Source organism: Lichenostomus cassidix, chromosome 22 (genome assembly GCF_008360975.1).
Source record: "Lichenostomus cassidix isolate B80296 chromosome 22, HeHo_3.0, whole genome shotgun sequence".
Classification (NCBI taxonomy): domain Eukaryota; kingdom Metazoa; phylum Chordata; class Aves; order Passeriformes; family Meliphagidae; genus Lichenostomus; species Lichenostomus cassidix.
This window is the reverse complement of record NC_139502.1, coordinates 5180225-5193001: the sequence shown is the minus strand read 5'-3', so window position 1 is coordinate 5193001 and position 12777 is coordinate 5180225. Positions and strand designations below refer to the sequence as shown.

The following is a 12777-nucleotide window of genomic DNA, read 5'->3' as shown; positions in this document are numbered from 1 at the left end:
AGAGGGAGCTGACAACATGGCTGTACTTTGGAATACACATCCTCCAAAAAAACCCAGTGCCTAGGAAAGCCTTTGTTTCCTTCTTCCTGGTTGATGGGGACATAGCTGCTATATTCTTGAGCATATCCATTGGAATCTGATTACATCCCTCTTGCGATTTTACTCCTAAAAACGGAATTTCCCATGCAGGTCCCTTGACCTTACTTTGTTTTATGACAAAACCACCCCTCAAGAGGATTTGGACTAGATTCTTCCCTTTCTCAGCTTCCTCTGCTCTGTTGCCCCACATGATGACGTCACCGATGAATTGCCAAGTGTTCCGGAGCCTCACCCTTTTCCAGTGTCGTCTGGATTTGAACACGGCAAATGGTGGGACTATGTTTCCTCCCCTGGGGCAGTCAGTTCCAGGTTTATTGCATGTCCCTCCAGGTGAAAGCAAACTATGGCCTACACTCTTCTGCCAGAGGAAAGGAGAAAAATGCATTTGCAATGTTGATGGTCAGCATGACTGCCTTGGCCTCCAGATTGTATTGAAGTTCCAGCATGTCTGGCACAGCAGCACTCGGTGGTGTGACCTCATTCAGGCCACAACAGTCCACTGTCACTGTCGTGGTTTGACCCTGGCCATATGCCAGGCACTTACGACATCTGCTATCTCCACTCTCTCCTGCCACAGTTGTGCAGAAGAGAGGAAAAAGAACTAACACATACTCACACCAGACTCATGAGTTGAGATAAGGAATTGGTGGGAGGACACACTGAGAAAGGGCAAAAACAGGCTCAAAACTTAAAAGATGCAAAGTGATTTATTAACTGAACAGAGTCGAAGCATAAATGAGAAGTAAAAATAAGCTCTTAAGACACCATTCCTTCACTCACCCCCCCTCCCTCTTAAGATGCCGTTTCTCCACTCACCGCTGCTCCCTCCTTCCAACCAACAGCTTGGGGGGAAGGGGGGCTGTTGGGCTGTTGGGTGAGTTTGGGGTTTTTTCTTTGGTCAGTCCATCACCAAGATTTCAGAGATCTTCTTCTGCTCCTCAGGGAGAGGGGTCATCCTCTGTGTAGCCAGGGGTCCCTCCCACAAGAGACAGTCCTCTGCGAACTTCTTTGGAGTGGGTCCAATCTCACAAGTAGCATCCCATCCAAATTTCTGGTGCAACACAAGATTTTGTCCATAGAGTGCAGACTTCCAAGCCAAGGCCAGGCTGCTTCCATCCCAGGAGCAAGGCCTTTCTCTCTCTTGCAAGGCCTTTGCAACTTCATCTCTCCATATGTGACTCCCACTGGATCACAGCTTCCTCTAGGCATCCACCTGCTCCTGTGGCGTGGGTACCTCGCCACAGGCTGTGGGTGGATCCCTGCACCCCCGTGGACTCCATGGGCTGCAGAAGGACCACCTGCTCCCCTCCTCAGGTTACATTGTGGCCAGCATCAACTAAAGCCTTACACTCTTGTGGGTCTGGTGTGCCAGGCCACAAATCCACGCAGTCCAATATATCAGATTGTCCCTTTCCTCCAGCTGGCTGGAGCCAGGGCCCTTCTACTTCTGGTCCTAGTACTCATTGCTCACTTCTTGTACATATGAACTGCTGGTCCCTTCAAGAGGATTGGAAGTAACATCAGTCTTTCTATTCTGTCTGCTGGACCTGCCCACTGGAAACTGGAGTGCCATTTATTCTCGAAGAATTTCCTGCAGTGGCTGTTCTTCCTCTCAACTCATGTACCTGTGCTGCCAAGGCAGAGGTGGATTTTCCATCCTGCTTCCTCATGTCCTCTCCATGGTCATACAGTTAAAACCACAGGTTACCTGGTGGAGTGCACCCTCTCTCTTGAGCAGAGGGGTGCCTGTTCCCAATAGCAGAGATTCTGGTCCATCCTGCTGGGACATGGGACACTTCTTTATATTGCAGGTCTTCATCTGTAAAGTACTGGAGCTCTTTGGACAGTCTTTGCATGGATAAGATGCAGGCCCACAGGGTAGGGAAATACACTTTCTTCATATAGCTGGAGTTCGGCAAACAAATTATCCACTCTTTGTTCTTCTTCTTTCTAGGACAAGACTGTCAATATGGCTATGGTATGCTCCATAGGAACTTCCACCACATGGTTTGCATACATTGGACTTTATCTTGATTTTTAAGGGATTGCTTGCCATTTTAGTCCTTATGGAATACCTCCAGCACAGATAGTTCTCTCAGGTACTGGATACCTTGCTCTAGGTGTTCCACTTGTCTAGGCACATAAACAAAACATCCTTGAAAAGATACCTTTACCTCACACTTGATAGGAGTCACCTCCAGAGGCTGAGAATTTCTGTCTTTTTCCCATTCCCTTTGCCAGTGCTGCATCTCAGGACAGAGACTCTAGTTTCTTGGCTTCACTAACAGTTTATGGATTCCCAGAGGTTGCACTTGAGGTAGGGGGAATAGAGCAGCACTAAAAACACATCCCAAATGACCCTCATTGCCCTTGATATTACCATGTCCCAAGATGATATCCCACAGTACAGCATCAAAGCAATCCTGATTCCCCGACAATTCTGGAACACTCCTCTGCCATGCTACCCTGACTCAGAAGCAAGACTTTCCCCCATCCCTGGAAAATTACACGAGGTGATATAGAATAACCTCTGTGTCATAGCCATGCTCCCTTCTGGCTACTGCAAAAATTAACCCTGTCCTAGCCAGAACCAGGACACCTGACCTTGGCTTTCCTTGCCCTGCTTTACTTTGCATTGCCTACCACTCCTTTACCTTGCCTTGTTTCCTAGGTTGGCTTGAAGGGGGTAAGAACCTAGAGTTATGTGGGCACAGCTAGGTTGCTATTCTATATCATGCACATCATCACTGGGGGAATGTTTTTTTGGGGGGAAGAAAAACCCCAAATGCAAAAAACAAAAAACAGGTGCACCACTTTTTGTTCCATTTATTCCTTGGGGAAACTTCTAGTACCAGCACTGAGGACTCTTCCACTGCTGCCCATCTCTTCCCATCCCTCTGAGATGTGGCTCTGAAAAAGCAGTGAACACTGGCTAGAGGCAGCTCCAGAAGTGATGAACACAGCTGAAACACAGCTCCAGAGCAGTGATATATTGGAAGCAGCTGTGAGTAAAGGAGCAGCAGCCAAATCAAGTTGAAAGGAGCCAAGCCTAAGCTGAGCTGAGAGAAGCCAAACACAGCCAAGCCCAGTGATCCAGAAGTGGGCGATGCAGCACAGACAATCCAGTTTTTGGGTGTTTATCTGTCATTGGTTTTTGTTGTCTTGGGCTCGGGAATGGGGAATGCCAGCTGCTATCATGTCTTTGTCTCAGGGGGGCCACGTGGCGCTAGCCACAGGAATGTCCACCATCTTGTCTTCTTCTCAGCAGCCACACAGAACTGAGTTGAGGTGGTGAGCCCCTTTCTTGTGTGTAAATCCCCCTCTCTTTCGTTTACTTTTGTTATTAATATTGTTGCTGCTACCATTCTTTTCTCATCCTATGCCTGTTTCTTTTCAGTAAATCATTACCTCAGCCCATAGTTTCTGCCTTCCTTCCTCACCAGAAGGGGCGGGGGGAAGGGGAGCAGCTTACTTGAAGTTTAATTCTCAGCTGGTGTTAATCCACCACACCATACATTGCCTTGCCTTTACCTCCCCCTCCTTTCCTTGCTTTCCCAACCATGCCTTGCCTTTACTGTCCCTCCCTTGCTTTGCCTACTCCTCCATTAACTTTCTCTGCCTGGTCCTCTCTTAATTCCCTTTCCTTGCCTTACCTTGCTTCGCCTATCCATCCCTTACCTTGTATCGCCTACCCTGCCCTTGTCTTGCCTATCCATTCCTTGCCTTGCTCTGCCTGCCCTTTCCCTGGCTTGCCTTTTCTCTCCTTCCTACCCCAGTCTTGAATTGCTGTGACTTGCCCTCCCCTGTCTTGACTTGCATTGTCTTGCTTACCTCCACCTGACCTCCGTTTGTCAACCCCTCCGTTTCCTTGCACTGCCTTGCCTGGCCTACCCCTCAATTTCCTTGCCTTACATTGCTTTCTGCTGCCTCCCCTCCTCTTGCCTTTCTTTTCCTTGTCTGCCCCTTCCTTTCCTTGCATTGCCTTTACCACCCCTCCCTTGCCTTGTCTTGCCTACTCTTCCCTTGTCTTGTCTTCCCTGACCTTGCCTTCCCCTCTGTTGATTTGCCTTTTCTAACCCTCCCTTGCCTAGCCTTTCTTACCCTTCCCTTTCCTTGCCTTACCTACCCCTCCCTTGCTTTGCCTTGTATTGCTGGCCCCTTGTATTGCCTACCCCTCCCTTGCCTTTCCTCACCGACCAACCCTTCCCTTTCCTTGCCTACCCCTCCCTTGCCGTTGTCCACATTTGGACATAAGGCTCGGGGGCCGGGCGTATCCCTTCCCCTCCTTGCTGCTCTGTCCCTCGGGTGGTCGCGTCGGGAGGAGCGCTCCTCGCCTCCTGCTCCTTGATATGGTGGTTCGGGGTGGGCACTCTCCCCTCCAACCTTCACCAATTCTCCGCTCCTCGCATCCTTCTCCCTCGGAGGATTGCTCTGCGGACGGCGCTCGACTCCCCTCCCGCCCTCGACAGCTCTAAGCTAATCAGAAGTATCGGGTGCCAGGCACACCGGGCCTTGGCCAATCAGGGCGCTTCGTGCTGTAAGTCATCTGTTGCCGGGCAGACCAGCAGAATCCGGCGCCTTCCACGGCAGCCAGCCAATCAGAGTGCGTTCCACTGATGACTCATCCGTTGCCGGCCCGCCCAGCGCTCCGCGCGGCACAGACGAACAGGCCGCGCCGTGTCTCGCAGGGCTGCGACCCCAGCCTGGAGTCCAGTCCCCTCCGGAAGGGCTTTGCGGAGGGGGGAGGTGGAGATCGCCCAGATCGGAATCCCCCAGTGCTGTCCCGAGGGTTGCGGCTGTGGCGGGTGCCGAGTGTGGCCAGTCACGGTAGGGGCGGGGCTCGGCTTCGGGGGTTCCCGAGGTTTTGGGGCGTCCGTGGAAGAGCCGGGACTTCCGGGATGGGGTCAAAAGTATAAATTTTATTGGGAGGAGGTAAATGCCCTCCACCCCCCTTCCCCGCATTGACCCTGGCCTCGGGGGGAGACCCAGGCACCCAGGGGTCAGGCAGGGACAGGTAGGATCAGGTGGAGTCAGGCGTGGTTAGTAAGGGTCAAGTTAGTTTGGGATGGAGTCATGCAGGGTTCAAGCAGGGTCAGATGGGGTTAGGTGGGGTCACAGCCGGGGTCATAGCCATTGTCCAGGTGAGGCATAGGGCTGGCAGGGGTCAGGCCGAGGTCAAGTGGGGTCAGTCAGGGGTTCAAGGTCAGCTAGGTTCAGGCAGTGTCACACACAGTGTCAGGTGTGTTCAGGAAAGGTCAGACAGGGTCAGCTGAAGTCAAGTATATTCAGGAAGAGTCAGAAAGAGTCACGTGAGTCACAGAGTGTTCAGGAAAAGTAATAAAGTGGTCAGGTGGAGTCAGGCCAAAGTCACAGTGAGCCCAGAGGCTGGCAGGGCACCATGCGCAGGCGAAAGGGGGGGCAGCGCAGCACGGTGCCCGGCGACCCTTTCAGCCCTGGCAGTCCCTCCGGGCCCGGCTCCAGACGGAATTCTCGCAGGATCAGCCCCAGGAACACGAAGAGCTCGGCCCGCGCCAGCCCCTCCCCCGGGCACGATCGCGCCCCGCAGCCGAACGGCAGCAGCGACCGCGAGGGGGCGCCCGGGGCCAGGAACCGCTCTGGGGGTCGACGGGTCAGGTTTGAGGGGGTTCCACGGGGATAGGGGGACCCACAGGCTTTCGGGGGGAGCCGGGGCGATGGGGGGATCCAGGATTTTGGGGTGAACCCGCAAGTTTGGAGGGAACCCGGGGGTTTCAGGTTGCACCCTGGAGTTCAGAAGGGAGACATAGGGGTCTGGGGCTTGGGCTTGAGACCCAGGAGCTTGGGGGGACCCTGAGGTTCGGGGTGACCCCAGGGCGTCGGAGGGGATCCACATGTTTGGGGAGAGTTCACACACCCGAGGGGGCTCCCAGGGGTTTTGGGGGGAGGGGAATAGGAGGGGAGGAACAGAGAGACCAACAGGTTTTGGGGGGTAACCAGATGTTTGGGGTGCTCAGGAGGTGGAGGGGGACCAATAGGGGGGGAAAACCTCAGGTTTGGGGGAGGGGGTGTGGGTTTGGGGTGACTCAGGCATTGGGGGGGGGGCATCCATAACACCAAAGTGTTCCCAGGACACCCAAGCATCAGGGGAAACCCCACAATAGGGGGAACCCACCATTTGATGCTTGAGGAGACACCAGGATTTGGGGGTGACCCCAGGGGTTATGGGGGGACCGACAGGGTGCAGGAGTACCCGCATACCAGGCAGGAAGGCCTCGGGATGCTGCCAGATGTCAGGGTCCTGTTGGGCTGCCAGCAGGTTGGGGACCAGGACAGTGCCGGCCACCACAGGTAGCCCCCCAAGACTGGAAGGGGATAGGGGACACTGAGATGGACTGGGGTCTGCTGAGGACTACTGAGAGCTACAGAGGCCATACCAGGACATACTGAGGCCATACAGGGGCACTCCGGGAGCTACTGGGTACTACTGGATGTCTATTTGGATCTGCAGGGTTCATACTGGGATCTGGTAGGTACTACTGGGAGTTATTGAGTTGGAGTCTGCTGGGGCCATACTGGGGCTCTCTGGGGTTGTCTGGTATCTACTGGGTGCCTGTTGGGGTTTTACTGATGCCATACTGGGATCTACTAGAGCCACACTGTGACCTACTAGAATGTAGTGAGGGTCTACCGGCATACTGGGTGGGATCTACTGGTGCCACACTGGGATCTGCTATGACCTACTGGGTGTTGATTAGTGTTTATTGGAGCCATGCTGGGATCTGCTGGAGTCCTACTAGGGCCATACTGGGGCTCTCTGGTACCTACTGGGTGCCTGCTGACATCTACTGGAGCCATACTTGGGTCTACCGGAGCCATACTTGGGTCTACCGGGAACAGCTACAGCCATACTGAGCTTTTCTGAGGGCTACTGGATGTCTATTAGGGCTTAGTGGGGCCACAGTGGGACTTACTGGGACCTCATGCTAGGATCTTCTGGGCTCTGCTGGGGCCTGCTGGGGCTATCATGGGGTTTACTGGGATCTACTGGGTGTCTATTAGGGTCTACTGGGGTCATTCCAGGACCTGTTGGGGCCTAGTGAGATGTCCTGGGCCCTACTGGGGATCTGTTGGGGTCTACTGGGACCTGATGGGTCTTACTGGGATTTACTGGGGTCTGTTGAGGCCTACTGGGTCCTACAGGGATTTACTGGGCTGTACTGGTCTGTTGGGGTCTTCTGGGATTTACTGCCACCTACTGGTCTATTGGGGTCTTTGTAGGGCCATACTGGGACCTGATGGGTCTTAGTGACACTCACTGGCATCTAATGGACTCTGCTGCATTCTCCTGGACCCTACTGATGATACCAACTAGTCCCTGCGGCTCTGTAGTGGTTGCTCTCAGTTCCCCCTCACCTGTACTGGTCCAGACTGGTCCATAGGGGTTCCTCCTAGCATCCCTCCCCCACAATGGCCTGTACTGGTCTGTCTCAGTACCTGGTATGGCGCAGGGCGCAGTGGGGCAGCCCCAGGGGCGCAGGGGGCCGCAGCCGCAGGGTCTCGCTGATGGTGGCCTGGAGGAGGGGCAAGCGCCCTATGTCCCCTGGCCCAGGGGGGCCTTGTGCCCCCGCCAGCTCTGCCTGCAGACGTACCTGCAGCTGCACGGGTGGGGCACAGGTGTGTCATATCTGTCATGGGGTATCAGGGGAGGGGTTGCATCCCAGGGAGCACACAGTGGGAATGGGATGACAGAGGGACCCCCCCCAGAACCCCAGACCCTCCCAAACTCACAAACTTGACCCTGGGACCCCAAACCTGGCCCTCTCCCTTGGGGATCCCCATGAGCCCCCCGATTATTCCAAACCCCCAAACCTGCCCTGGGACCCTAATCCCCCTCCTGCCCCAGACCTGCCCCTCCCTCCTTCTTTGGGACACCCCTGAGCCCCCAGACCTGTCTCTTGGGACCCTCTGTCCGCACACCCTGAGCCACCTCTCCATGGAAAACCCAAACCGAGACACGTGGGGACACAGACACAGCCCTGATGTGTCTGTTACATCCATGTGGCACCTCAGGGCAGGGTGAGGTCATTGGTGGCCACAGGGGATGCATGGGACATGGATGGGGGACATGGGACCCCCCTGGGGAACACATGCAGGGACATGAGACCTTTCCAGAAACATGTGTGGGGACTTGGACATGGCTGTGACATGCCTGTGGCACCTCAGGGTGGTGCAGGGGGATGGTGCCAGCCATGGGGAGGAGGACACGGGGCACATGTAGGACACAGGTGGGACACAGGACCCCAGGGACACACATGGAGACACATGATGCCACACATGTCATCTGGGGCCAGAGAAGTAGGAAGTCCATGGAGAATGGAACATGGGGGACATATAGAACATGGGACCTCTGGGGACATACAGGACCCTCCAGTGCTGCATGGACAACATGGAGGGACATGTGTGTCACCTCAGGGCGGTGCAGCAAGAAGGCCACAGCCCAGGCTAGTGCAGCCGCTGTGGTCTCGGTGCCCCCAATGAACAGGTCGACCAGTGCCATGTGCAGCCGGGGAGGGCTCAGCGGGCCCCCCTGCACCCCGGGATCACGCCCCAGCAGCACGCCCAAAACTGTGTTGGGGGGAGGGGAGGGGCACTCCTGGTGAAGGAATGACACATATTGGAGGGTTCCCCTGATGCCAGGTTGCCCCCAAACATGGGAGTCCCTTCCAAACCCCTGAGTCCACCCAAACCGCTGCTTCCTCCCCTTGCCCTCATATCTCCCCAACCCCGCATCCCTCCCAGCCCCTCAGGTCCTCCCATCCCCTTGGGTCCCCCCAAAATATGTGGGTCCCCCCAGCCCCTTGGTACCCCCCAAACTCCTGGTTTCCCCCCAGCACCTGGGTCCCTCCAGACCCTCAGGTATCTTCTAAACACCTGGGTCTCCCCTGACCCTCTGTTGCCACCAGACCCCTCCTGGCCCCTGGCTGCCCCCCAGGACTCTGCACCTGGTGCCGCCGGATCTGGGCCTCCACAAAGGCGTCACGGTGCTGGACGAGCTGCAGCAGCTTTCTCAATCCTGGGTTGGGCAGGGCCTGGGCATAGGGACTCTGTAGGGACCCCCAACCTCCAAGGAACCCTTGACCTCAAAGAGCCCCTCCCCCAGAGGTGTGGCTAGCACAGGTCTTTCCCATGAGAAATCCTTTTGTGTTTTATAAATAAAGATAAGGTTTGGATGTTATTAAAAACAGTGTCCCAAGACTTGGACGGTGCAGACCTGGCCAATCAGGCCTAGGGGGAGGTTTTTGACTGACCAATCTGGGTGACTTTTGAAAACTCTATATATATGATGAAATCAAAACAATAAAGGCCTTTTCCTTCTTGCCACTGAGAACTGACTTCCTTACTCTGCTAGCTGCTCAACAGCGACACAGAGGTGCCCAAGAAATCTCCTCAGCCCCAGAGAAAGCCTATGGCTGCCTCCCCATGGCCATACTGACCCTGTAGGTGCCCTCTTTGACCATACAGACCCTTCCGATGTCCCATAGGCACCCTCAGCTTCACAGAGATACTTTACCCCATGTAGACACCCCGACCCTACAGAGCCCCCAAAACTGCCCCTCCTAGGCCCATAGAGCTCCCTAACACCATATAGACCCTGTAACACTCCCCCTAGCCCCATATAGGCACTATAACCCATGTCCAGTCCCACAGAGACCCTATAAATCCCCTCCTAGGGTTACACAGCCCCTTCCCAGACCCATAGAGACCACCCAAGCCCCATATGTACCCTATAAGCCCCCGGTCAGCCCCACATACCCTTCCCCAGCCACATACAGACCATATAATCTCCCTCCCAACCCCATATAAGCCCCCAAGCCCCATAGCCCTCCCCAGCCCCATAGCCCCCCTGAGCCTCATAGCCCTTCCCAGGGCCCTATAGCCCCCCAGCAGCCCCCCATAGTTCCCTCATTACCCCCACAGGGCTCTATAGCCCCAGGTTCCATAGACCCTCATGCAGCAAGAAGGCCATGGCCCCATAGGCCCCCCAGAGGCCCCACCATGCTTACCCGCAGTGGAGGCAGCAGGTCAAGAGCCCGTACACTGCTGCGCCCCCAGACCTGCAGCAACTCCCCCAGGCAGTGGGAGAAGGCCCGGAGCTCCCCTGTGGGGGGCACCTGGGGGAGGACACACCTCGGTACTGTCCATTACTCGAGTTCCCTCTGGATCACCCCAGAACACTCCCACCACAGTTTCAGACACTTGTATCCCCTCAAACTCCTTTGTGCTCCGAAACCCCTGCCACCCCCCCCCGCAAATTGCTCAGTCCCCCCACACACCTGGGTGTCCCCTCCACAAACTCCTGGGTCACCCCCAAACCCCTGGGCCACTGTAGAAACCGGGGTACTCCCCCAAACTCCTGTCTCCATACTGGGGTCCCCCCAAATTCCCACCAGGTCCCCGAAGAGGAGGCGTGCAATGGTGCTGCAGGTATGGAAGGTGAACACCTCAAAAGGGTCCAGGGGGGCCCCCGCATGGGAACGCAGCTCCTGGGGGAAAACAGAGGTTAAGGGGAGCCCTGGGGGAAACAAGAGGGTACTCTAAGGGTGGTTTAGGGGGTTGCAGGGGAGAAGTGGAGAGCTCTAAGGGAGATCTGGGGACTCACAGGGATAATGCCCTTTTGGGAGGCAGAGGGTGGGGTTTGGGTGGGGTCAGTTTTGAGGGACAGGGAGTGTGGCATGGGTGCAGTGTTTGGGGATCAGGTTTGGGATGCAGGGGGGTTGGGGGGAGCAGTTTTCAGATGCAGGGGGCATGGTTAAGGTGCATGGGTGGGGTTTGGGTGAAAGGAAGTTTAAAATACCAGTTTTGGGGTGCATGGGGCAGGGTTTTGCTGGTCAGTATTGTGTGGGGACCTGTTTTGTAATGCAAGGAGGATCAGTTTTGGGGGTGTCAGTGTTGCAGGGGGAGCGGGTTGGGGAGAAGTTGGTTTCAGGGTCTCACCTCACACAACTCCTGGCCCTGCAGCCAAAGGAGGGGCCCGAGATGCCCCCCAGCCCGTGCCAGTGCCCCCCGTGCTGCTCCCCGCTGCTGCCGCCAGCTGGGGCAGGGGCCTCCCAGTGCCAGGTCCTGGCCCCCCTGTGACACTATCGACCCTGGTGTTGGGCAGAGAGGGTCAGGGACCCCCAGAGACCCCCCCCAGACTCTATAGGGACCCACCTCCATCACACCAGGCGTGTTCTTCAGGGCCCCTGATAAAGCCTCCTTCATTATCACAGCCACATCCTCCACAGGACCCCCCCCTATTCCCACCAGGGACCATGGGGGTTGAAGGGCATGTCTGGTGGGGCAGAGACCCCCAGAGACTGCCCTAGCCCCTAAAGACAACCCACCCCTCCAGAACTGTCCCACCCCCTCCCAGCACCTGTGTCCCCAACCCCATAGGGGAGCCCCTTCCAAATCCCATAACAACCCCCCCAATCTCATAGGGACCCTTTCAAACCCTATAGGGACTCACCATCCCACAGCCCCTTCCCCAAGCCCCTAGAGACCCCCTAAGCCCCACAGAGAACTTCACAAACTCCATAGTGACTCCCTTCAAATCCCCCATAGGGCTTCCCTGCACACACTCCACAGTGACCCCCCCAAACCTCACAGGGACACTGCCAGCTCCCACAGCGGCTCCCCAAACACCACAGGAACCCCTCCAACACCTCCCGCCCCCCCTAGAGCCCACCTGGCCTCCCCTGCCCCCCATACCCAGATAACTGGTGGGGCGCCCCAGCCAGTCCCCCCAGTGCCGAACCAGCGCCTCACGTATGGTCCCCACTGAGCTCAGCACCAGCACGTCTGGAGGGAAGAGAAGGGGCTGGGGGTAGGGGGAAACTGGGGGTGGTTCCCAAACCAAAGGACGAGTCCTGGGGTGGGATTTTGGGGGTAGCATCGGGGGTTTGGGGTCCCAGGGAAGGTTTGGGGGGTGTGAGGAGAGGTCTGGAGTTTGGGGGGTACACACAGCAGGGGTAAAGGGCAGGTTTGGGAGTTCGGAGAGTCCCCAAGGACAGGGAAGAGGAAGGTTTGGGGGAGATTTTGGGTCCCAGGGCAGGTTTGGGGGAGGTTGGGTAGGGGTCCGTTCCGGGGAGCCCCCCCACTCACCGCGCCCCCCCAGGCGCAGGCGTAGCACGGGTCCGCGCCGCCGCGCGAGGCGGCTAAGGTGCAGCGCCCCCTGCGGGTGCAGCAGGTGCAGCGCCCCCAAGCGCGGGCCGTGCCCATCGCCCCGCCGCAGCAGCAGCGCCAGCGGCAACAGCAGTAATAGACACAGCAGCAGCGCCACACACGCCATGGCCCACGGTGGGCGTCCGGAGAGCCCCTATATTGGGGAATCACGAAACCACGCCCCGTGGAGCTCCACCCCTTAAATCCTGCCCCTCGCAGGCGGCTCACTCCCTTGTCCCCCAGGCCCCCGCCATTCCCCCCGCCCTGTGCCACCATAAAAGTGGGCCCAAGCCCCGCCCCATAAAGGAGGTCCCTTAAAACCTCGCCCCTTGAGGCTCGGCCCTTAAATGGGGGATCTGGAATTCTCGTTTGTCATTAAGTCCCACCCCTCACTGGTCGCTCAGCCTGTATAAAGGGGAACCCTGACCCCGCCCCTGCAGAAAGCCCCTCATCCTCTATAAAAAGGCCCTGCCTTGAGAATCCACCCCCGCTGAT

At 56.7% G+C, this 12777-nt stretch overlaps 1 protein-coding gene across 7 annotated transcripts; it reads right to left on the bottom strand.

The window, feature by feature from the left end:
* Positions 1-4998: 4998 nt before the first annotated feature.
* On the bottom strand, positions 4999-12486 carry CYP21A2 (cytochrome P450 family 21 subfamily A member 2). Of its 7 annotated transcripts, XM_085080551.1 has the most exons (10): positions 12223-12474; positions 11830-11919; positions 11074-11225; positions 10527-10622; positions 10143-10250; positions 9081-9167; positions 8546-8731; positions 7573-7733; positions 6337-6440; positions 4999-5714 (listed from the first exon to the last, which is right to left on the bottom strand). In XM_085080551.1, exons 1-10 carry the CDS (start codon positions 12407-12409, stop codon positions 5467-5469), a joined length of 1419 nt encoding a protein of 472 aa, XP_084936677.1. In that variant the 5' UTR covers positions 12410-12474; the 3' UTR covers positions 4999-5466. The 7 variants fall into 7 exon arrangements, with proteins under 7 accessions (XP_084936677.1, XP_084936673.1, XP_084936674.1 ...); XM_085080547.1 differs by having other exon boundaries at positions 9081-9182; positions 11830-12478; XM_085080548.1 differs by lacking the exon at positions 8546-8731 and having other exon boundaries at positions 11830-12479.
* Positions 12487-12777: the final 291 nt, after the last annotated feature.